General features: G+C 39.1%; 1 protein-coding gene across 1 annotated transcript in view; it reads left to right on the top strand.

Annotated features, from left to right (window-relative positions):
* The window catches only part of LOC126413258 (ras-specific guanine nucleotide-releasing factor 2-like), a 1,992,910-nt gene that overhangs the window by 1,566,798 nt on the left and 399,119 nt on the right, over positions 1–26,993 (top strand). Inside the window, 2 exon segments of the mRNA XM_050083160.1 lie at positions 17,595–17,743; positions 18,290–18,310. Coding sequence (XP_049939117.1) covers positions 17,595–17,743; positions 18,290–18,310 — 170 coding nt within the window.

Here is a 26,993-nt window from a genome sequence, read left to right on the forward strand (position 1 = left end):
AGGAAATTTCTGCTGCTCAAATTTTTCTTGGTATCAAGATCTGGCTGAAACCTGAAGTAGGTTCCAGAATACTGAGCAATTCATGGAACGTATATCTAAGACAGATTATATACTGTAGGAGGGGGAGTGTTCATTGCAGTTGATAAAAATATTGTTTTATGGATATAATAGAGGGAAACAATCCACGTGGGAAAAATATATCTAAAAACAAAGATGATGTGACTTACCAAACGAAAGTGCTGGCAGGTCGATAGACACACAAACAAACACAAGGCCTTTACAAATGTCTGCTTGTGTCTGTGTATGTGCGGTTGGATATGGGTGTGTGTGCGAGTGTATACCTATCCTTTTTTCCCCTAAGGTAAGTCTTTCCGCTCCCGGGATTAGAATGAATCCTTACCCTCTCCCTTAAAACCCACATCCTTTCGTCTTTCCCTCTCCTTCCCTCTTTCCTGATGAAGCAACCGTTGGTTGCGAAAGCTTGAATTTTGTGTGTATCTTTGTGTTTGTTTGTGTGTCTATCGACCTGCCAGCGCTTTCGTTTGGTAAGTCACATCATCTTTGTTTTTAGATATAAAATATTGTTTTAGTGTGACAATGAGCTTATCTGGATGCATATAACAGATCTAGGTGAAGTCAGGTTCATTGTTGGATGTTTTTACTGGGCACCGAATTCCACGAGGAAAGTTGTAGAGTCATTAAAGGAAATTCTACACTCAGTAGGATGGAAATACACAGATAATGCAATATTAGTTTGAGGCAACTTTTACCTACTGTACCATAGACTGGGATGTCTATGGATTCACTGCAAGTCATACGGAGAGACAATCTAGTGAATTACTTCTAAACATGTTTTCCAAAAACTGCCTTGAACATCTAGTTACCATGTTTTGTGGACTATAATATGCTATGCACTGCAAAATGCACCATAATTTTTAAGAATTTTTTAAATAATGTTTTTACCATTTTTATAATTAGATTGCAAAACCAGACTTTAAAAAAATCTTAGTTTGTAAAATGGAACTGATTATTAAAATCCCTGAACTTTCTTCTTCTTCTTTCTCCTCCTCCTCCTCCTCCATCGTCATTGTCACCCTCTTTATACATAAGTGGTCTTCGCTGCCATTGAGAGACAATTACTAATGCTGCACTTCTTGAAAGATGTAACAATAGTGGCACACTTCTTGTAAGATCTAGCAATAATGTTTTTTTCTCTCTCTCTCTAGAACATGACTGTTTCATACACTGACACCCTTGTGTGATTTTAGATAATTTTAAAGATCATGTGGGCTTCATCCATCATCCATTTGTTTCATTCCTCATTCGTGTACACTTTGAACGGTTTATTTATCAAGACATCAACACTTTGCAATTGCGAAGTAAGACCTCCCGGAATAACAGCAAGCTCTGTGTTTTCCTGTCTCAGTTTCATTTTCACAGAATTTTTGAGACTACTAAACTGATCTTGCACAAGAAGAGAACTCTTGTTCAATATAGTGCCTTTCCTGCTCTCCCACACTCTGTTAATCCACAGTTTCATACCAATCTCATCCATCCAACTGTTGTCATGTAAGTGTACAACAACACCTGACAGTACTGCAGAAGGTTATGGCATTGTTTTGTGCTTTAAAATGATCATTGTATTAAGTTTTGTACTGTCAGCACAACATGAAAGGATGACAGTATAGTGCATTTTTTCATGTGCACTTTTTTTATATAATTACAGTTTTAGTACCTTTCATGGCAACAATTCTGTTACTTAGCACATCAAATGCCAGAGGAGTTTTGTCCATATTCATTGTTTGCTATAGTTCCACACTGTTCTTCTTGCAATGTTGAATAATAAAGCAATGGAAAGTTACTATTTTCTAAAATGAGATTTTCACTCTGCAGCAGAGTATGCGCTAATATGAAACTTCCTGGCAGATTAAAACTGTGTGCCAGACCAAGACTGGAACTCAGGACCTTTGCCTTTCGCAGGCAAGTGCTCTACCATCTGAGCTACCCAAGGTTATAAATACAAAATCAAATAGGGGTAATGCAGGAGTATTTTTAATAATGAATAAAAAAATAGGAGTGCCGGTAAGCTACTACAAAGAAGCATAGTGAACTCATTATTGAGGCCAAGATAGACACGCAGCTCATGCCTGCTACAGTAGTACAAGTTTATATGCCAACTAGCTCTGCAGATGATGAAGAAATTGATGAAATGTATGATGAGATAAAAGAAATTATTCAGATAGTGAAGGGAGATGAAAATTTAATAGTCATGGGTGACTGGAATTCGAGAGTAGGAAAAGGGAGAGAAGGAAACAGTAGGTGAATACGGATTGGGGGTAAGAAATGAAAGAGGAAACCATCTGGTAGAATTTTGCGCAGAGCATAACTTAATCATAGCTAACACTTGGTTCAAGAATCATAACAGAAGGTTGTATATATGGAAGAATCCTGGAGATACTAGAAGGTATCAGATAGATTATACAATGGTAAGACAGAGATTTAGGAACCAGTTTTAAATTGTAAGACATTTCCAGGGGCAGATGTGGACTCTGACCACAATCTATTGGTTATGAACTGTAGATTAAAACTGAAGAAACTGCAAAAAGGTGGGAATTTAAGGAGATGGGACCTGGATAAACTGACTAAACCAGAGGTTGTACAGAGTTTCAGGGAGAACAATTGACAGGAATGGGGGAAAGAAATACAGTTGAAGAAGAATGGGTAGCTCTGAGGGATGAAGTAGTGAAGGCAGCAGAGGATCAAGTAGGTAAAAAAGACTAGGGCTAGTAGAAATCCTTGGGTAACAGAAGAAATAGTGAATTTAATTGATGAAAGGAGAAAATATAAAAATGCAGTAAATGAAGCAGGCAAAAAGGAATATAAACGTCTCAATAATGGGATCGACAGGAAGTGCAAAATGGCTAAGCAGGGATGGCCAGAGGACAAATGTAAGGATGTAGGGACTTATCTCACTAGGGGTAAGATAGATACTGCCTACAGGAAAATTAAAGAGACCTTTGGAGAAAGGAGAACCACTTGCATGAATATCAAGAGCTTTATTGGAAACCCAGTTCTAAGCAAAGAAAGGTAAGCAGAAAGGTGGAAGGAGTATATAGAGGGTCTATATAAGGGCGATGTACTTGAGGAGAATATTATGGAAATGGAAGAGGATATAGATGAAGATGAAATGGGAGATACAAAACTGCGTGAAGAGTTTGACAGAGCCCTAAAGACCTAAGTCAGGAATAGATAACATTCCATTAGAACTACTGACAAAACTCTACAATCTGGGAGCAAGATGTCAAGATGTATGAGACAGGTGAAAAACCCTCAGACTTCAAGCAGAATATAATAATTCCAAACCCAAAGAAAGCAGGTGCTGACAGATGTGAAAATTATCAAACTATCAGTTTAGTAAGTCACAGCTGCAAAATACTAACGTGAATTCTTTACAGATGAATGAAAAACTGCTGTAAACTGACCTCAGGGAAGATCAGTTTGGATTCCGCAGAAATGTTGGAATGTGTGAGGCAATACTGACCTGACGACTTATCTCAGAAGAAAGATTAAGGAAAGGCAAAACTACGTTTCTAGCATTTGTAGACTTAGAGAAAGCTTTTGAAAATGTTGACTGGAATACTCTTTTTCAAATTCTAAAGGTGGCAGGGGTAAAATACAGAGAGCAAAAGGCTATTTAAAATTTGTACAGAAACCAGATGGCAGTTATAAGAGTCGAGGGGCATGAAAGGGAAGCAGTGGTTGGGAAGGGAGTGAGACAGGGTTGTAGCCTCTCCTCAATGTTATTCAATCTGTATTCTGTATATTGAGCAAATAAATAAATAAATCGGAGTAGGTATTAAAATCCATGGAGAAGAAATAAAAACTTTGAGGTTCGCTGATGACATTGTAATTCTGTCAGAGACAGCAAAGGGCTTGGAAGAGCCGTTGAACGGAATGGACAGTGTCTTGAAAGGAGGATATAAGATGAACATCAACAAAAGAAAAACCAGGATAATGGAACGTAGTTGAGTTAACTCGGGTGATGCTGAGGGAATTAGATTAGGGAATGAGACACTTAAAGTAGTAAAGGAGTTTTGCTATTTGGGGAGCAAAATAACTGATGATGGTTGAAGTAGAGAGGATATGAAATGTAGACTGGCAATGGCAAGGAAAGTGTTTCTGAAGAATAGAAATTTGTTAACATCGAGCATAGATTTGAGTGTCAGGAAGTCGTTTCTGAAAGTATTTGTATGGAGTGTAGCAATGTATGGAAGTGAAACATGGACGATAAATAGTTTGGGCAAGAAGAGAATAGAAACTTTCAAAATGTGGTGCTACAGAAGAATGCTGAAGATTAGATGGTTAGATCACATAACTAATGAGGAGGTATTGAATAGAATTGGGGAGAAGAAGAGTTTGTGGCACAACTTGACAAGAAGAAGGGACCAGTTGGTAGGACATTGAAGGGCAGCGTGGAGGGTAAAAATCGTAGAGGGAGACCAAGAGGTAAATACACTAAGCAGATTCAGAAGGATGTAGGCTGCAGTAGGTACTGGGAGATGAAGAAGCTTGCACAGGATAGAGTAGCATGGAGAGCTGCATCAAACCAGTCTCAGGACTGAAAACCACAACAACATGGCAGCTAGCTTTAAATATAGAGAAGTGTAAGTTAACGCAGATGATTAGGAAAAACAACCCTGTAATGTTTGTTCGCAGCATTATTTGGGTGCACCTTGACACAAAAAATTGGTTCAAATGGCTCTGAGCACTATGGGACTCAACTGCTGTGGTCATTAGTCCCCTAGAACTTAGAACTACTTAAACCTAACTAACCTAAGGACATCACACACATCCATGCCCAAGGCAGTATTCGAACCTGCGACCGTAGCAGTTGCACGGTTCCGGACTGCGCACCTAGAACCGCGAGACCACCGCGGCCGGCGCACCTTGACACAGTCACATTGATTAAGTATCTAGGTGTAATGTTGCAAAGTGATATAAAATGGAATGAGGGCTCCAGGTTGGTAGAAAGGAAGGTAAATGCCCAACTTCATTATATTGGGAGAATTTTGGGGAAATGTGGCTCACCCGTAAAGGAGGTGGCATATAGAATGCTAGTGTGACCCATTCTTAAGTATTGCCTAGTGTTTGGGAACCCCACCAGGTCATACAAAAGGAAAGCATTTAAACAATTCAGAGTTGTGCTCCAAGATTTGTTACCAGTAGGTTCAGCCAGCATGCAAAATGCTTTGTGAACTCAAACAAGTGTCCCTGGTTGGGGCCTGGTTGGAAGATAATGCTCCTTTCGCAAGGCACTATTGTGAAAATTTAAAGAACCTGCATTTGAGGCTGACTGCATATCACGAACATACACTTCATGTAAGGACCGTGAAGATAACATGCAAGGAATAGGGTCCATACAGAGGCGTTTAGACAGTCATTTTTCCCTTTCTTTGTTTGCAAGTAGAACAGGAAAGGGAATGACTAGTAGTGGTAGAAGTTACCCTTTGCCATGCATCGTTCAGTGGTTTGTGGAGTATGTGTGTAAATGGAGATGTAGGAACAGTAATAACAATTTATGCATTTTCACTGGTATTTCAATAAATTTAGGGAACATTGCTCAATAAGCACAATTTCAGTGTTGTTTTAGTTAGTAATATCTACTTGCTTTGTTTCAGTAAGGACACATTTTTCATCTAAAAATGTTGAGGAAATAAAATCATAGCATAAGATACATTGAGTTACTCTTCTGTTGCCAAACTTCTCACCATTTTGGTCATTTCACACTTATGTGGCTGTCAGGTCGACAGTGCCATTACACAGTTGTTGGGAAGCACATTGTATGTGACATTTCATACGTGCCTGGCAAATGTCATGTCCAATTAAAGGGAACAAGGCTGCTGTGCTATTGCTGTGGGAATCCCACTGCTACACCTAGCTGCTAGTGACAGCAAATCAAACTTGCCAATGGAGTGGGCCATTGTTGGCATTCACATCTAGTTGTGTTTGACAATTGCTGTTCCACTCTTTGCTGCTTGTGCGTTCTCATTTGAATTTATACTTGTTCCAACACGTCTTAACCATTTTTATCATAGTGGAAGTAAACACAGATCTAATAATTACATTAGCACATGATCAACCCATTATATGGGACAAAAATCGTGGACATTGTAATGATGGAATATTTACAAGACTTGCTTATTTAAAGATATTCAAAAATGGTTTTGAAGGGATGCTGAATGAGTATTTGTTTTATTAAATACAATGCATAAAATTTCCATTTTTAATGCTTTGTTGACACATTAAATCTTAGAATACTGTCAGTTAATTGAAAAAGGTGGTGTTAAAAAATAATCCATCATCATTATTTAGGATGGTATCTTCTAAAATTCCCTTTTGCACGCATTAACATCTAATCTTACTTTGAAACCCAATAATGAACAGAGTATCCTCTGTGTTGTAAGAGTCTCACACGAGAGTCTGTTACAATAACGAAATTGTGTAAAACCACACAGTCCTTAACAATATCAACTGCAAAATCAGGATCCAAGTTTATTGCTCCATTTGTTGATTATTATTCCAAATGTACATTCTATGTACCTTTCTGCCCTCTAGTTATAGATTCTTTTTACAGTTTTCAACTGATTCCAACGAATGGTTGCAGAAGATGTTTGTGCAGGCCCTTTTTGCATTGAATTCAATGCTTTATTCTTACATGAACATTTTCAAAAGTTTGCGCACTCATCCTAAAATAGTTGAAACATTTTTCACAACCACTTCTGAAGTTGGCAATAAGTATAAAGAACGCCCTAACATCATGTTTTCTCAAGTTGATTGGATGACCCCATTGCATCCTATTTATTTTTCTTTCTTCAGGCATCAATGCAAGATCATCCACACTAGTAATTTACTGTGATACTTTTGCTTAATTCTATGCCAAATGCTATCATCAGTACAGGTTGTTCCTGTGTCCTTTACATAGCAGCCATTTTGATGTGAACAGTGTCTACATGATAGCCCTTCCCCCAACACTGTTAGCCCAGCAACTGGTTAAGTGTGAAATGACTCTTTCTTCACTACTCTTCTGTCTTTGATCTAGGCCTGGTGCTGCCATCCAGCACAAAATGGCAAATCATCCACAAAACACAGATATGTTACTCTGTTAAGCCTGTCCTTTTATATTCATGAGGGCTATACCCTGGATCACTGTGAAAATACTCAGTGTAATGACTCTTCTCCATTTAATATTCTCCATTACTCTGTCCAAATTTTTCAAAGAAAATTAATCACAATGATATGTCAAATCATATAGACATATTCACTATTACTCCCTCTCAAAGAAACTTGCTTTATACAGAAATACCAAGTGAGGTTGCACATTGGTTAGCACACTGGACTCGCATTCAAGGGAACTATGATTCAAACTCGAGTATGGCCATCCAGATTTAGTTTTTCTGTGATCTCCATAAATCACAACAGGCGAATGCCGGGATGATTGCTATGAGCAGGGCATGATCAGTATCCTTCCCCAACATTTTCTAGTCTGAGCTTGTACTCCATCTCTGATAATTTTGCTGTTTGATGGGACATTAAACTATAATCTTCCTTGGTACACTGAAATATTTCAGTAAACTTCAAAATGGTTGTATATCCTCTTACAACTAATAGTAACACAAGTTAACATTCAGCACTCAAAATTTACAATACTATATTGGCCACATTTGAAGTTTCATCTAAAGATTGCAACATAATGGAGCTTTTATAAAAAGAATTTTTTAAAAATTTACAGGTGCACAAGAAATAGGAAACAAATTCAGTATACTTTCTCATTTGCAGTAGTTCACTTACAGAACTCATCACTCTTCCATTACCTGAATTTACTCGCTTGGCAAGAAATTAATTTAATAAAATAATAGGCACGATTCAGCTAGTTGGGAAGAAAGCATAAACAAATAATGTGGCATTACATTTCAAGTAGTATTTACAGTATTGTATTAATATGTATCATCTGCTTGTCTTTAGGCAAATTTCATTTTAGATTTTGGATAGACCAAATGGTATGTGTTTGGACTTAGTGTCTCTGGCACAAGGTTAGATCCCCTGTAAATTTCAAAAAAATTTTGGTATCTTTTTGTAAACTGATTTGGACTTTTTGTTCCTCCCTCTTAACAAAAATGAGATCTCTAATTTCAAATCTGCTGGTTTCATTATTTTATCATGTCTTTTCTTCCTTGCTTCTCCCAATTTCTAACAGCTTTTTCTTGTTTGAAGTCTTTCTTTAGGATACCTCTAAGTGGAAAATGAATTATCTTGATTAACAAGTGTTGCACTGACTCACTACTTCATATGGCGCCAATCTAGTACACTCATGTACTTTACTGTCCATGACATCTTTAAAGCACGTGAAATATTTACCCCATACATTGTGCTAACTACTACAATATACCTGCAATGATGTCCTAATCCCCTCAATACATCTTTCCACACGATTAGTAGATAGTTGGTGAGCCAAAAAGTATTTCATTTCCACACCATGGTCTTCCATGCTTTGTTTCCAAATTTGTGAGGTGAACTAAATACTATTGTCAGACAATATTGCCCTAGTCCTTCCAGTATTTATAAGATAGCCATGTTCCATCTTTCTCCAGACTTCTTCAGCCGTAGCTTTCCTTAAACCATACAATTTCTCAGAATTTGAAAATATGTTCAGTACAAGCAAATACATATTTCCAGTTATTTTTGTAGCAGATAGTGGGTCATAAAAACTCATCAGTGCCAGTTTCTAAACATATACAGAAAATGCCATTGCATTCATGTGTGTGTGTGTGTGTGTGTGTGTGTGTGTGTGTGTGTGTGTGTGTGTGTGTGTGTGTGTGTTTTCTATTTTTGAGAAAGGCCTTGTTGGCTGAAAGCTTATTTTATGACAGTCTAATTGCTGTGCATATCTGTGACTCAGTATCTCCACTATATGGTGAGTAGCAACTTTCCTTTTCATAATATTGTTACATTCCATCTTTGATTAATTCCTAAACCTGTTTTGATGAAACACTGAATGTTTAATATTACAGTTGCTCACTTTCACATTTCTTACATTTGTAGCAGAACTAGACTCATTCATTTATTTTCCTTACCATTGTTAGTAATAACTACTTCCTTCAGCTATGTTGGCATTATCTGTATCCTGCATGCCTGTATCTTAAACAAGTGTAATCTAACAAAATATCTACAGACTTTTCAGGACAACAGATTTCCTATTTTTGTGAATAACCTTGTCTCCTTGTAAAGAATATTTTATGATGCACTGTATAGAACTTCTCAACTATCGTGTAATCTGCCTTTCCTTAATAAGACTTCATCAATCTTGTCAATACATCCACATTCAGGAAACTCCACAACTGTTCCAAAATATGCACATTTCCTCTTCATATTTAACTCTCTTCAAATAATGTATTGTCAGATGCTCAAGTGATACCCTGTCTTTCATTCTTTCTTCCAGACCGAAAGGTAATGTCAACAAAGCATCTAGAGCTACGTTTTCTGATACTGATGTGATAGATTTCTGTATAAAACTATTGAATAAATAACAGAGATCTTAATAATCACTCACAGTTTTATTTACAATTCATCAAGAAAATAAATGTTTTGAGATTAAGTAAAAATGTGTGAAGCACACAAAATATGAATGTCTTACCCCATCATAAGTGTCTTTTACAACATAAAATATTTGTCTACTTGTTTAATACTGTTTACCATTTTGTTCATTTTCACTTTTGGATGTGCATCTAAATATCTGTGTATATTTCTGACATGCTCTGCATGTATGACATATCAGGGACATGACCTGCAGTGTTGATTTCATTGTCTAGTTGTGATCTTTGCTCACATTGATGTGATCTTTTGAGCTCTGATTGACCTCCAAATTGTTTTTGTCCATCATAATCTACTGTAAAATCAAACAATGGAAAATCTAGTATGAAATAATGACTATATTATGAAAAGGATAGTTGTTACTCACCAATTGTGGAGATGCTGAGTCACAGATAGGCACAACAAAAAGACTGTCAAACAAAGCTTACAGCCTAATAGACCTTCATCAGAACTAGACAGCTCTCTCTCTCTCTCTCTCTCTCTCTCTCTCTCTCTCTCTCTCTCTCTCTCTCTCACACACACACACACACACACACACACACACACACAAGCAAACACATGTCACTCACTCATGACCACAATTTCTGACTGCCAAGGCCAGACTGCGAACAGCAGTGCATGGTGGGAGAAGCAAGCTGGACAGTGGGGGCAAGAAGGAGGGTGGGGCAGGGAGGGGGAGGGATAGCCAGGATAGGTGAGGGGGATGTTAACATACTGTTCCTGTGTTGTTGCTTGGCTCATGGAATCCCACCAATGGCCTTACCATCAGACTACCCATTCCGGCTGCTACCCCTCCTTCCACAATCAGTGGGTAATGATAAAGCGCTGTGACAGAGTTTCTAGGTGGATGAATCTGAAAGATGGTGGAGTCTTTCTGCCAAGTAATCCTTTTTGTTCGAAATAACAGTGGTAGACCCTTTGTCAGCAGGTAGAATTGTAAGGTCAGGATCAGTCTTTAGGCAGTGGATTGCTGTTCTTTCTGGGGATGTAAGGTTAACTTGCACATTGAAGATTTTTAGAGTTATGGTGACGCTGGATTTAAGGTTAAGTAGTTCTGGAAAGTTAACAGGGGGTGATTTGGGGACAGTGGGGGTGGATCACAGTTGGGTGGAGGAGTGAACTGAGTCAGATGACGTCCAACAGTGCTCAGAGACTGAGTGTGATTGGTAGGGTTGGTGGCGAAAACGTGTTTCCATTGTAGGGACTGGGTGAAGGGGAGAATGTGTAACAAGTCCTAGATGATTGAATTTTGCATTGGGCAAAAGATGAGGATTTTGGAAAGGACTGGTACTTCTGTGGGGCTAAGGATTTTGAAGGGAAGGTTCACAACAGTGTTTCGGTCTGTTTAGGTTCTGGATTCTTTGTGATGGATGCAGGGAGTTTCTGAGGGTAGAATAGATGTGGTAGGTATGCAAGGCAGGGTTTGTCAGCTATAAGGGGATGTGGGTTTGGTTTGGAGACTGTTGTAGAGCTGGTGGATAGTGGTGTGTATTGGGTAATATGTATTGAACCGGGGACCTAGAAGTGATGGAGAGGCTTCATCCCACCATAACCCTCAGTGGTTGACAACCCCACAACAGGCCGCAGCAGTCCACCCACCTCACCGCCGTCCCCCACCGAACCCAGGGTTATTGTGCAGTTCGGCCCCCAGTGGACAATCCCCCCCCCCCTACGCCCCCCCCTACCCCCCCCCCCCCCCCCCCCCCCCCCCCAGGAACGTTTCACCCCAGTCGAGTATATAAACCCAATGTTCGCGTGGTAGAGTAATTGTGGTGTATGCATACGTGGAGACAGTGTTTGCGCATCAATTGCCAACATAGTGTACCTGAGGTGGAATAAGGGGAACGAGCCCGCATTCACTGAAGCAGATGGAAAACTGCCAGACTGGCTGGCACACCAGACCTCAACACTAATCCGCCCGGTGGATTCATACCAGGGAGGGACCGGCATGCCTTCTCGCTCTGGAAGCAGCGTGTTAACCATGTGGCTATATGGGCAGGGTGGTGGATAGTGGTACTCAAAGGCAGGAGTAGGATGGAGAGTATTGTTATTATTATCATTATTAGTTTTTTTTGGTGGCATTATGCATACTGTTCTAGTTCCTGGAGGGCAAGAGTTTCAGTGTGTGGTATGGGATCCGGGAATTTGGGATTGCATAGCAGGAGAATTTCATGGATGGAGAGGAAGTATTGCAAGGAAATTTGGCCCTAATTGACATGGTTTTGCAGGCTATGTTGGTGAGGGTAAAGGACTGGTGGAATCTGAGCAGATTGAGGTCATTGCGGAAGGATGGGTTGCAGCTGGAGATGGGTAATTTGATGGTAAGGCCATTTGGGGGGGTTCCATGATACAAGCAGAAACAAATGAACAGTATGTTACTGTCCTCCATCACTAGCCTGCTAGTCCACCCCTTCCCTGCCCCTGCCTCCAGCTTACCCCCACTCCCCAGTTTTCTGCTCCCATCACACACTGCTGCTCACAGTCTGACCTTGGCAGCCAGTAAGTGCAGAGTGAGGGATAAAGATAGATAGAATAAGAGAAATGGGGAGCAAAATTTATATGCACTTGAAAAAGTGCTAATGTATCGATGTGTTAGCTCTTCCTTTAATTGTTTGAGGCTCTCTTTAAAGAAGGAATGATTAGTACTTCACACATACTCTGCAACCTGCACAGAAACAATTGTCTTGGCTTTATCTGCTTTGAAGTACAATTGCATTAGTTTGTGTGAGTGAACGTTGAAGGACTAACACATCAGCAACTTACACACACCATCACAGCCAGTAGAATACCATAATTCATTTCATCCTCTTATGATGTTATATGTCTTGAATTCAGTAACTCTTAATTTTGTAATGTTACTGACCTGTTTGATTCCTCTTAAGTCTTATGGAATTTTATCAACCAAATCTTCTTCCAATGTCTGTGATTCAATCAGTAAATAATGATGTATTTATTTATCTTTATTGATCCAAGGATCATCTCACAGTGGCGTAGGATTTGTCAAGGTAATACAGGGCCAATCAATAAGCCAAAATATAACACACAGCATGCAAAACATGATTTAAGAGTATATGACTGGTAACCTATGAGGATAGGATAAGTGTTTGGCTATTGCCCATGTTAAAGAATTTTTCAGACATTTGCCATAGTGATCCAGAAAAACTACGCAAAATTCAAAGCCGGGTGACTAGACAGAGCAGTTCCATCCTTCCAGATATGAGGTCAGCGTCCTAACAGCTGCACTGCATCATTTAGTAATTCTCTATTGTATAATATTCCTTCATTTACACACAAATTGTTTCAGGTAACGTGCTGAATGATACATAGTTTCCTTCTTCACTGCCCACACACTGAGACCACCTGCTTATGACTCCTGGACTGCTTCCGATCACTTGCAATGTAAAACATAGTTCCACTCTTCAACTCTTCAGTGGTGCTCACACTAAGACACCCACTGATGATTCCTCAAGTGTGTCCCTTGCCTCAATTCCAGACTCCACACTCATCTGGCTACCTGAAAAACTAAGGCAACAACTATTACTGTCATGCGTTATACATCCTGACTTGTGATTCTTGTGAAAGAAGTAAACCATAATCATGTAAAGAGGTGTGACAAGGTGCTGTAGTATATGATATTCTAATGTCCGTGTTATTCTGATTACAGTGCAAAGTTCCTTTGGACATGCAATTGTGAGTAGGGACTACCATCACCTGAAGAATGGAATGATGACCATGAAAATTTGTGCTGGACTGGGACTCGAACCCGGATTACCTGCTTATCATGAGTGGTCGACGTACCGTTTGGCTATCCGTGCACGATTCACGGTCAGACCCAAACTTGCATATGTCACCAGCCACATGTCTAGGACCTGTACTCATACAATCATTATATGTATTCCCATACAGGTCAAACATTATACTTGAAAGTCTCTTTCTCAGTATCGATAGATAAATACAATATTGCAGTGCCTGTGTTATTCCAATTACGATGCAAAGTTCCTTTGGACATGCATGTTCAAAGGAACAGGCACTGTGGCAACCACGGTCATTATGAAACACCTCAAATGAATTCACAGTTGCGAGTAGGGACTACCATCAGCTGTGGAATGGAATGACCTCAGTGAGAATTTGTGCCAGACCAGGACTCAAACCTGGATTTCCTGCTTATCACAGGATAAGTTATTATTCTTATGGCCCTTTTCTGCAGTGTAAAAACTGTCTCCATGTTTTGTGCCTTCAATCCCCAGAAAAGAGTCTCATAGCCAACAACTGTGGTGGAGACATAATATGTCACCACAACACATTTGCTGTTACAAACTGATGCTGACACTCTTAGAGTATTTGCTACACGATCTATAGAGTAATCATCTATGCTTAAAGTGACAGAATTACTTTCTCTCTTTATGCTGAAATGCATATTGTTTGTTTTATTTGTATTCAACATTAATTTATTACACACTGCTCAACTGCAAACATCACTGAGGCTTCATTTGCTTTTTTTTTACTAGGAGTTCTGAAGGTTTATCAGTGACTAGGATGTTGCTGTCATTGGCAAAGAGAGCTTTCTCCCCATGTCTTACACTGTCTGGACAGTCATTGATACACGCTGAAGATGATGATAAGAATTATAGTAATGATTCTTGTGGCTTTTGTTTTTAATTTAATGAGCCTTGTACAGCAATAACTTTACTTTTGTGGTTATATAGAATACACACTCTATTTAATTCAACGAGTTAGGCATGTATGTAATCAGTTAACATGTGCTTTATGTGCGTTGAAGGAACTCCAGTGAATGATTATTTACAGTTAGAGTAGAAGAAAAGTGAATGTTGTAAGGTTGTACAATTAAAACTCTCAGAATTGTCAACAGAGAGAACTTTGATAGTTTAAGTCAACAAATGAAAGGTTTATAAGTTGGCATGTGTAGCTTTGCTTGGTTGTCATCTTTGGAATCAGTTGTGTACTGTAAAATGGGCTTACAACCTAAAACAAAGGTGATGAAAAATAAATAAAAATGTGAAATAAGGCAAAAATTAGTACATTTAGGTAATACTATATACAACAATTATAAAAGCTACTCACTAGAATTTGGACACATTAAGTTGCAGACAGGCACAATTGAAAGACATTTACACTCAAAGCTTTTGGTAAAGCCTTTTTTTTCAGAAAAGAAGGGGAAACACACACACATCCACACAAGCAAGCACAGCTCAGACTCACATGAGTGCTATCTCTGGCAGCTCTAGTCAGGCTGCATGTGTAATGTTGAAAAATGAAAGCAGCAAGTGGCACTATGGTATGGAAGGGGAGTGATAGATAGAGTACAGGTGGGAGGAGAGAAAAGTGCTGCCTGGGAAGGTGTGCATTGGGTGGATGTGGGAGAGGAAAGGGGGGCGGGGGGTGGCAGAAAAGCAGAGAGGGACAAAGATTGGTGGGTACAACGGCTGAGAGCAAGCACAATGAGAGTAGGGGGTGTGAGTTGTGGGGAGGTTATACGACAAAAGGAACAGAAGCAGTTGGGTGGGGGAACAGTAGGTCATTGTAGGTTGAGGCTGGGAAAGTTTTGGGAGTGGAGAATGTGTATGGTAGATCCCATTTGCACAGTTCAGAAAAGCTAGTGGTTGAGTGGTTGGATCCAGATGGCCTGGGTTGTGTAGCAGGCACTAAAATCAACTATGGCCACTGATTGACAGTGGCCATTCCTCCTGCTGGGCAGCTGGTTTGTGGTCATACCAATATAAAAAGCTGTGCAGTGAATACAGAAGAGCTGGTATGAGTATGTGACGTGGTTACTTTCATAGATGACTCAGCCTCCAATAGGATAGGACAAGCATGTCACAGGACTGAAATAGGAATTGTTAGGTGGGTGGATTGGGTGGGTCTCACTCAAGGGTCTTCCACAGGGGTGTGATCCTTGTGACAAGGGGCTGCAACTTGGAGTGGCGTAAGGACAGATGAAGATGTTGTGGTGGGTGGCTGGGAGATTTAACACCGCCTTAGGAGGGATGGGAAGGATCTTGGATATGATCTCCCTAATTTCATGGCCTGATGAGATGATTCAGCTGTTCCAGTCCAGGGTGGTATTTGGTGTTGGAGGAGGTGCTCCTTTGTAGTTGGTTCTTGGAAATGGTGGGAGGCTGGGGGAAATCATTTTACAGGCAAAGCCTGTGGGTAGTGACAGGTTGTGTGTGAGGCATTTTTTGGTGTAGAAGGGATGTCAGCTGTCAAAATGCAGATAGTTTTGGAGGTTGGTACGTTTTATGTGAGAAAAGGTGTAGATGAAGCCATCAGAGAGGATAAGGTTAATGTCCAGAATGGTGGCATGCTGGGTTGAGGAGGAGCCAACGTAATGAATGAGAGAGAAGGTTTTGAGGTTGTGAAGGAATGATAGGGTGTCTTGACCCTGTGTTCAGATTATTAAGAGACCATCCTGAACCAGGCAATGAGTTTGGGGTGTTGGGAGGCTAGGAAGGTTCCCAAAAGATGGTCCATAAACAGACTGGTATAGGAAGATGCCATGTGGGTTCCCTCAGTTTGCCACTGATTTGTTTTATGCCTTCCCTTCAAAGTAGAAGTAGTTGTGTGTTAGTATAGGGTTATTAAGGTGTATACAGTAGGTTTGGAGTCTGAAAGACATTGGGAGAGGTAGTGTTCAATAATTGCAAGATCATGGGCATGAGAGATGTTGGTGTATAGGTAAGTGGCATCAGTAGTGATGAGTAGGAATCCCAGAGGTAAAAGGGTGGGTTTGGTGTAGAGTCAGTGAAGGAAATTGTCGGTATCTTTGGTGTGGGAGTCTAGAATGTGGGTAGTTGATTGGAGGTGATGAGCAATGAGGGCCAAAGTCTTTCAGCAAGAGCGCAATAACCAGCTACAATGTTTGGTTTTTAGATTTTGAGGAGCACGTGGAAGGCGGGTGTGTGTGGTGGCATGGGAGAAAGGGAGGCAAATGTATTTGCGGGAGAGATTCTGGGAAGGGCTTGAGGCTTTAAATGGGGATTGGAGGTTATATTGGACCTCTGGGATTGGATCACTGTGGCAGAGCTTATAGGTGGAGGAGTCAGATAATTGGCAAAGGCCTTTCTCGAGGTAGTCACTAGTCATAGTGATAGTGAACATTAGGGTGCAGGTAGCATGTTTAGGTGAAGATCTGCTTTGTGGTTGTGCATGGCTCTCCTTTCCTCTACTGAAACGTTGTTCTTAGGAAGGAACTTGTGGAAGGACGGTGATGCCACGTTGGAGGTAAGCAACTCCTGAGAGGTGACTGGAGGGTGGTTAGTTGGAAAGGGGAGGATTATGGTTGGGTAGTGGTATGAACTGAGAGAGAGCAGGGTTCAGTGTTGGGATTAGGTTGGTGTTGGAGGTGGAGGGATTGGTGGCAAAGAAGTGTTTCCATTGCAGGGATTTAGAGGAGAATAGGTCTTTGACAAGTCCAGCATTGTTAAATTTGGATGTAGGGTAGAAGGTGAGGCCTTTGAAACTTCTGTGGACTGAGGATTCTGGTGGATAGCTTAACAGCAATGTTCTGGGACTATTTCACCTCTGGATTTGGTGAAGTGTTGGTAGGGATTTTTGGGGGATGTCACAAGTTGAAAAGGTCAGTTAGGCAGGGTCTGGGTGCTATTAGGGGTTGGCAAGGTGGAACACTGTGGGTACGATAGGGGTGAGATAGTGGTGCCACAAGATGCAGTAGGATGTCAGCAAGTTGATGACATATGGAGGTGGTGTCTGGAAGGCTTTTACAGCAGCTGAAGAGCAAGGGATTCAGTTTCTGAGATGTAATGTATGTAGTATCATTGTTGGTATTCTAACAAGGGTTTTGTGTTTATTGACACATTGTACAGTATTTCACCAAGTATTTCACCAAGTACAAACAGTTGAATCAATTAAAAATATATGTGTTCAGCAAACATATAATGACTTTGATTTTAAATTATATATTTCAGAGTTATTACACAGGCCGCCGATCCATGCAGCAAGATACGGATGGCGGTGGAGGCAGTGCCTCACAGAGAGCCAGTTTCCAGCATGATTCTCCACAGAATTCAAGCAAGGCAGGAGTAGTCATCACGTCATTCAGACAATCACAGAGAAGGTCAGTTAAGTAATTTGAAATTGTGTGTTTACTATCACCACCATTTATTTTCCTCATTAGAACTTTTACCAGACGTCAAAATGATATGTAAAATATTTTTGTCTGCATTTGCACTAATAAAATATGAACAAATAAGCAGTGATGCTCCCTTCGCAGAATCAGGTGTAACTCGCACAATTATCATAAAATTGTCTGTGATAAATGTTGATAGTTGTGATGTGTTACATAACTTAACAAAAGTTATTTTATATTTTTGCTCCTGTCAAATGCCGGTGTTTCGCTAATTGCTGTGCTTTCATTTAAGTCTCTGGCTTTATGACTTTGATGTGACTGCAATTGGTGTTTTTTTAGTTCGTGTTGTTTCAACAGCATGAAAAATGAAAGACTTTGATGTTATTCTCTGTGGCATTATTTCAACATCTAAATGTTGCTCTTCTTCCATTTCTTATATGCCCCAAATCCCATTTCATTCTGCTGTCCTAATTGGTTGTATGTTTCCCACGCTCTACCTGTGGCACCATGTTTTGGTGTTTCATGTGAGTCCAGCATCGGACCAGAAGTATTGTGGTAAGTAGAGTGTGTTCATGAATGTTTGCTTTGCACTGCTTTCTCCTCATTGTGTTTTGTCTTGATCCTGCTGCTAGTGACTCATCTTCACCATGATAATAGTAGAGATATTAATACCCATTGCTTTCTTTAATTGTGTAGTATCTGAATATAATGCAATTAGTTATCAATTTAGATTGTTTGTAATTCAGTATTTTTGTTCAATAATACACGTAGTTCATTGTATTTACATTCAAAGTGTGTATGGTCCTTTAGAACAACTGGGCAGCACATGCTGGTCACTGTATTTTGCGGCAGTACCTCAAACTGCCTATAATTGCTTTTACTTTTGAATATACCTTTGTAACTGCCTGAGCTCACATACAGCATATTTTTGATCACTTTCACAGTGTGAAATGGCACGAATAATTTTGTCACTGATTTTCCACCATCAATTACAATCTTTATTCATCAACTTTGGAAAAATAAATTTCTGACAGTAACATATTTTTACTATTACTGAGTTAAAAAAAAGGACTACATGTCACTGCTTACTATACAGAAGAAGTGATGATGAGTAGGTAGGTGCACAAACATTGTGATAATTTATTGTTTCCCATTCTTTGTCAGATCACAGAGTAAGATGCATAGTAAAATATTCAAATGAATAAAGTTCTTAGAGAGAGAGGGAGAGTTCAACATAACACAGTGTTAATACTAGCACAGCTGATTAATGTCCAGCTGGTTACATGGCACAAGCTGAGTAATTATGAAACAAAAGAAAAGAATGAACAAACACTTTCTATGATCATAAATATAAGTTGCATGCAGCCTACGTTGCTGGTGCAAGGTGTTGACTTCTGTATGCCAGGAGAAGAGGGTACCTGGCACCCCACACATCTTCTTGAAATCTTCCCAGACATTTCAAAGCTCCTTAGAAGGCATTTGTGTGCGTAATACGATGCCACATCATAATCCCATTTGATGAATTTGGAAAGATGGAAATGGCACAAGGGGGACAATGATTTCTCCATATAGTCATAGTTTGTGAGTGGTGGTGGTGGTATTAGTGTGACCCAGAACTGCCTGCTGTATGTATCCCATCAATAGCTGCATCTGGGACTGGTACAGTCCTTGTTCTGATGATAACTGATGACCTGACAGTATCAGTATCTGGAAAATTGACTTGGTTTGTTGTACTTCATCATTCATATTGGTACATTCCTATTCTCTAAAAGTACATAATTAATTTTTTTAAAGATTCGGTGTTTGTGTTTTGCATTATACCCAACACTGAATGTGAAAGAATTACAGGTAATTAGCTGAAGCTTTTTGGAGCACGAAACATTTGTTTGAAACCTTATACTTAACTTGTTCTGCTGGAGGTGACCAACATTGTTGTTCAATTTATCACATAATTTTCATTTGCTGTAGGAACTATTGGTGTGACTCTCTTGGAAAAATGTTGCGTTCTTAGGGCATAACAAATGACATTCCCACATCCTGTACTCATTTTCAATATTCCTCAGTTATTGGCAGCTTCCTCACTTCTTCATTACATCATTTTTCATTAACAAACAATATCAGCTTCCAACTGCCAATCAGTGCACAGTGCACAGTCAGTTACATGATATTTTGACAATGCAAACAATTTTAAGTATTATTAGCAACAGTATTTTAAGCAATTTGCAATAAATGAAGCTGTACAAAATGTTTTAAGTCCACAGCAGGAGACATAAACATGTTTCTCATAATTAATTTTGTAACAAATATAATGGATGTTAATATTACATGATGAGTATTTTTAACAATTAATATTTAGATACCATACATAAATTTCAAGTGCAATTCATGTACTATTTAATTGGTTTACAACAGTGATGTTTCCATTCATAAGTCATAATTAATGAAAGCAAAATACACAATCCTATTTTACAGCTATAAGTAGTAATTAATACATCTTTACTACATGAAAAATTGTTTATCTTTTTTAAGCCATGGGCAAAAATGCTATTACAGTATTTCAAACAATGGAAAATCCAGGATGGAATGTAACAATATGAGAGAAGGGAAGTTGCTACTCACCATATAGTGGAGATGCTGAGCTGCGATAGGCACAATAAAATGATTCACACAATCATAGCTTTTGGCCATTAAGGCCTCTGTCACCAGTATCCACACAGACACTTTCCTTCTCTCGTACTATTACAGTATTTTCTACACTGTCTCACATCTCATTAAGCAAAACTTACAGCTGAAAATCAAGACTTACCCTATAAAAAACCACATACTAAAATTACTGTGTATTGTGTTGTTCACTAAGCATATGTATGATGATCTGCAATAGGTGAATCTCAATTTGTTACATTTGACACACACACACACACACACACACACACACACACACACACACACACACACACACACACACCAGGATTTCATGCATAAGATTTATACATGAGATTCTGCCAAAATAAGTGTGCAGCAGAAAAAAAATTATGCATCACAAATTTGTTTACACAAGCTCAGTTGAATCAGCACATCAGCATGGCTCTAAATTTGTTTCAGTTGCTCCTTGAAAAAGTAACTGTTTCTGTTGTCTTTCCAAGTACACCTAGTATTTGTAACTGCCTAAATTCTATAAAAATCAAACAATGGAAAATTCAGGATGGAATGTTAACAAAATAATGGAAAGGATAGTTGCTACTCACCATACCGCGGAGATACTGAGATGCAGAAAGGGACAACAAAAGGACTGTTACGCAATTAGCTTTCAACCAACAAGGCCATTGTGAAAATAAGACAACACACACACACACACACACACACAAAACTGACACACACATAACCACAGTCTCTGGCAGCTGGAGCCAGACTGCGAGCAGCAGGGCATTATGGGACAGGCAACTGGGTGAGGGTAAGGAGGAGGCTGGAGTGGGGAGCGGTAGGGGTAGGAGGGTAGGGGTGGGGTCGGTAAAGTGCTGCTGGGAGCGTGTAGGGACGAGATGGAGAGAGGAGCAGCTAGGTGCAGTCAGAAGGTTAGAAGGGGGCGGGAGAGGGATGGAGGATTAGTGGAAAAGGAGAGAAGTAAGAAGACTGGATGCAATGGTGGAACAGAGGGTTTCACTTTGACGGCTGCCACCCATTTCATACCAAGAATTCCCTTCCATACAGACTAGTCACCTGTGGCTGTTGCATCTGTAGTGACGAGCAATCCCTCTCAAAATGTACTGAAGTGCTCACTGAATCATTTACAGACCGTAATTACCCTCCCAACCTTGTGCGACAACAGAGTTCCTGTGCCTTATCTTTCCACTCACTTAACATCTCCCAAAGCCCCACTGTCCAGCCACAGAGAGCATTCCCCTCATGACTCAGTACCACCCAGGACTGGAGCAACTGTATAACGTTCTTCACCCGGGTTTCGACTAAATCTCATTGTGCCCCGAAATGAGAAATGTCCTGCCCACTATCCTTCCTACTCCTCGCACAATAGTATTCCACCACCCAACAAAGGCAGGGCTACATTTGAAATCAGTCATGGGATATACAAGCTAAACTGCAACCACTGTGCTGCATTCTGTGTGGTCATGACAACCAACAAGCTGTCTGTCTGCATGAATGGCCACTGAAAAACTGTGGCCAAAAGCAGCTGGACCATCCCATTGTTGAACACGTCACCCAACATTAGGTTTTTCATTTCAGTGACTGCTTCACAGCCTGTGCCCTCTGTATCCTTCCCACCAACACCAGCTTTTCTGAATTGCGCTGGTGAGAACTCTCCCTGCAATATATCCTACGTTCCCATAACCCTCCTGGCCTCAACCTTCATTAATCCTTGTCCTTACCCATTTAGCCCCTCCCCTGTTCCCATTCCAGCCTACACAGCTGTCTATTCCATCGACGCACCCAGTCTCTTTACCTCTGTCCTTTTCCGCTAACCCCCACTCTCCACCATGTCCGTCTAACTTCACAATTGCATCTAGCTGCCCCACTCTCCACCTCATCCCTGCATGCTCCAAGCAGCACTTTAACATCCCCTTCCTCTAACCTGCTATCACTCACCCTCCCCATCCCATCCTCCTCGTTACCCCCACCCAGTTGCCTCTCCCATAATGATCTGCTGCTAGCAGTCTGGCTCCAACTGCCATAGACTGTGGTCATGTGTGTGTGAGTTGTGTTTGTGCTAGTGTGTGCATGTTTGTATGTTGTCTAATTTTGACAAAGGCCTTGTTGGCCAAAAGCTAATTGTGTAACAGTCTTTGGTTCGCGTTTCTGTGACTCAGCATCTCCGCTAAATGGTCAGTAGCAAACTATCCTTTTCTTGTCTAAGTTGTATGTGATACATTAAAAAAATAAATAAATAATTACCTGAATTCTAGCTTTAACACCATATAAGATGTTTCCCTTTTTTCTGCAAATTGTACAGTATCATTAGTAATGAATCAATTTCAGGGGGTAAAATATACAATAAACATTACCAAACAGTAAATGTCGGGTGGACTGATAAAACTAGTTATAAATGTACATTAGAAAAAATATACATATGTAGGTAAAGAGTGAATAGAATAAAACCCTTTTTTATTAGTGCTTATGTAATCTGACTGTATGATTATTTAATATACAAGTTACACATACATTTATTCCAACTGTAGCTGGCATGTGTATCAGAATTGACATTGTGAGCAAATATATTATTCAAGAAAAATATGCATATTAGTTGTAGGACATTGTAATACTGAAAGAATGTACTAATTACTAGGAGAATCACAAAATATTTATTTATGTATTTGTATTTCTTTATGCATGTCGTCATCAAACAATGGTTTTCAAACACATCATATTCATACAAAGGTGTAATATGTATAACTTTTTGTATAAAGGTTTAACCAAAAAGGTGTTAACCTAATAATATAATACATACAGCTTAGAATTCTTTCAGTGAATACAGACATTTATTTAGAAAAAAAGGTATTGATTTTGTTTTGAATGGATCCCCAGTATGTGGTTTTATTGAATTTGGCATTTTGTTATACCACATTGAGCTACTGATATATTATCTGTGGTCTGTTACTTTTAATTCTGTTCGTTTCCTGTAATAACTGTGCTTCTTCTTTGTGTTGTCATTATGTGTATCATAACAGTTGGGTGTGACACCATGACAGCTTACAAAAAAGAAAAAAAAGGAGAAACATATATCTTAGGAGCTTTGAGCAGTTCTTCAGCTCCAATACTACAGAACATATCTCGTCTACTGCGAGCTTTTTGCTTTCCATATTTTGGAGGAGGTAGTATGGACCAAAATAAAACAAAAAATTGTCACATTTACATGGTCTCTAAAATGCGTACCTTAAGAGTTATGAGCACTGGTTCAGGAAAAGAGATGTCTTCCACAGCAACGAAAATGAATACATGCTCATAGCTCTAAAGAAGTGCACTTTAGAGCCCATGTTTACTTGACTGTTTTTCTTGTTTTGCTCTATAATATCACCTCTCAAAATATGGGAAACAAAGAGCCAGCAGTAGAGGAAAAATGTTTCACTGTGTCAAATATGAAGGGCTCTTAAAATAAGCATTTTAGAACCCATGTGTACTAGAATTTTTTTGCTTCTAGCATAGTGTGCTTTCAACTGTATATATTTATGCCCTGAATTACGCTACACCCCATGTATATAGAAGTATACAGTGAGATTTTTTTAAATATAAGGGCATCATGACAGATTCCCCTGGAACGCAGACCATGTGTCCATCTAACAACTCTCTTTTGCAGCAACAGTATTCTGCCACTGGGCAAACCACCACAGCTCTATCCCATAAATTGCAAATGAGGAAATTGTCCCATGTTACATTGTTTTTAGTGTTTTATCACATACAATTTTGAACAGTTGGATAAACAAGTAAAATGCACTGTTTATTTTGCTGCAAATGTAGGAAACATGGCCTTTTTCCATCAAAGGTTGCCACCCAAGTGCTGGTCAAGGAATGTACAGTCTTCACTGCCTGTATGTGTAATTCAACAAATATTTCCTACACATCAGTGGCATGAGTTGCCCACTTCGAATTCCAATAAGTATGATTTTCTGGTATTTACCTTTAGGTCATGGTTAGTGAAATTTGCATTCACTTCAGATATCGCAAGTGTTGAAATATATATCATTGTCATTATCATCTTAAAACAGTAGGAACATGTCAGTTACAGAAGTAATTTTATGGGAAATAGATGATTGTACAATAACATTTACACACACGAGAAAAAGAAATGGTACCACTATTGACACCTGCAGTGCACACTACATTACTGTTTGAGTGATAGACTGAATGTTGATTTTTCTTGTCCCATTCTGATAGTTTATGCTTGTGCATTGTTTACAGTTTTTTGGGTAAGTATATGGGAGTTCAAGTATATGCGTGTGATATTTCATGCCCTCAGTTACTGCAAGAGAAGTACAGGGTTGAACATATTGAAGGCCTTTGTGAGCCCTAAAAATATACCCAAAGTGTGCTCTCCTTCCTCTAGGTAACTATAGACGTGGTGCAACAATTCTATGACAGCTGCTGTGGTGTTGAAATCGGTTCTAAATCCATGTTAGGTTTCTACGAGGAGATTGTTTTTAGTGAAACAGGCACTTGGCTGTGCCAGTACCATTGATTCAAAAATTTTACTAAATGTAGGAATCAGTGATATTGGTCTTTAGTTTGACGCCTCCTCCTTTGATCTTTTTTATAACAGTTTTTTGATCTTGTATCAGTTGACCTTCATGTCTGATGTTCATTGCTTTCCCTACTGTGTTCATATGTGTTTTATAGTATTTGTTAATGAGGTTCCAGGAGGTGTGGCTTACATTTACTGACTGTGTTATTGGTTCAAGGTGTTCTTGTTTCCTAAAATTTAAGAGTTGTATTTTGAAACTTTGCTTAGTACTGGTACATTTTTCTTTTAAAATAGGCAGCACACATAATTTTTACAAGTGTACAGAGACATTCAGTCTAATCTTACTACCATAGCTGATAGTTATAATTTAACTCTTTCTTCCCACTGATTGAGAGTTGTTTTTGTTTTAATTGATCAATTAAAAAAAAAATCAACAGAATTGGGCATAATTCACCTGATTGTTCTAACTGGTAGAAACTGCCCCAATTCTCTCTAGTCACACATTGGCAGTTAACTCAAGTTACTCTGCTCTGCAGTAATGTCGAAGGAATTACAGTACTTATACTTTAATATTCCTAGAGAATGGTCTTTTCTATTCTTTTTTACACTGTGTGTTATAGCAGGAAGACTTATTTTCAAGAAATACAAACAAAGTTGAATCCTGTTAACATTTGTAATAAAATATTCACTTGGTGCAGAAGCAACTCTTTTCTGTTCACATATTTGTTGTTTTGCTTTAGGCACTGAGTGCTCATTGTGTACGCGTGAGAGAGATGTTTCACCTTGCTTCACACACAGATTATCCAACTGAAATAAAATAACTGATTGGTAACAGAGGAAGAAAAATGATTATTATTTCCTTAGTTAAGGAAAATTCCCATAAACATCATCATACATACAAGATAGTTGTATACCATACTAGTGAACAGAAGTGTTTTAATGATGTGTTGAAATCAAGTCTCAAAATCTTCATGTGCTGCTCATTTGAATAATGTGCCTATATACTAAAACATGGTTTAACAAGACTAATCCTTGCAATGACAACTAAGTACTAATTTGTACAAAATATGAAATATGGTGTTATGATACATGCAGTAAAAATAGGTGTTAATTCATCAATTGTAATCATATTGTCTAAATAGTAATTAGAATTTTCCACACATCCTGTGATACTAAACCCATGTTCTTGAATTGTAATGCCTTCATCTCTCGGAACTTGGTTGTGCTTTAATCTTTGATTGTACTCATTACACAAAGCAACCATGACATCACATGTAAATTTAATTATTTATTTAAATTGTCCCTTATTCTTGGACTCAAAATAAAGTTAAGAGCTTAAACCAAGCATCACTACTCTTCTTCATTGACAAAACCAATGTATCACAGACATTACTCTACCTTTCATCTTGTAACAGAATATAATTTTTAACTGCTCCCACAAAATTGCTTACAGTTCACAATTAATATGTTTCATATGATTCCATAGACACAGTCTGGTGGTTTCCAGTGATTAGAGGGAACAGTGTGGTGGTGTTGTGCAAGACTCACACTCCCCCTTGATTACTGAACTTACGTGAAGTTGCTTTGCCGACCATCTTTTCAGGATAGCTGGCTGTGATGGTCTGCTCCACTTCTTCTCCGAAGATAAGATGCTGTTTTGGAGGAATTTTTTTCTACTTATAAAATAACTCTGCACACTTGAGATACTGTGAACTCAATCCCACTATATTTTCACAACACACAACAGTTTTCACATACAAGAATCATTTTTCGTAAGTTCAACAATTTCTGGTCCGTCAGATACTATTACATATTTTTTATCATAAATACAGTACTATAAATCTTTCAAAGTTCAAGTTAGTTCACCGTCCAGACCTCAGTAAAGTAAGTGAATAATTCAGATAAGTGTCTTTTTTCTTTCAACAACATTCAACTGTTCTCAATAATGAGTGACATTGCACCACTATGGAGTATGGCATGCTTGCTCCTTGTGCAGGGTGTGTAACGTCTGAGGCGAGCACTGCAGATACCTGCATGCACTGATCAACTGCC

This window comes from Schistocerca serialis, chromosome 7, assembly GCF_023864345.2.
Source record: "Schistocerca serialis cubense isolate TAMUIC-IGC-003099 chromosome 7, iqSchSeri2.2, whole genome shotgun sequence".
Classification (NCBI taxonomy): domain Eukaryota; kingdom Metazoa; phylum Arthropoda; class Insecta; order Orthoptera; family Acrididae; genus Schistocerca; species Schistocerca serialis.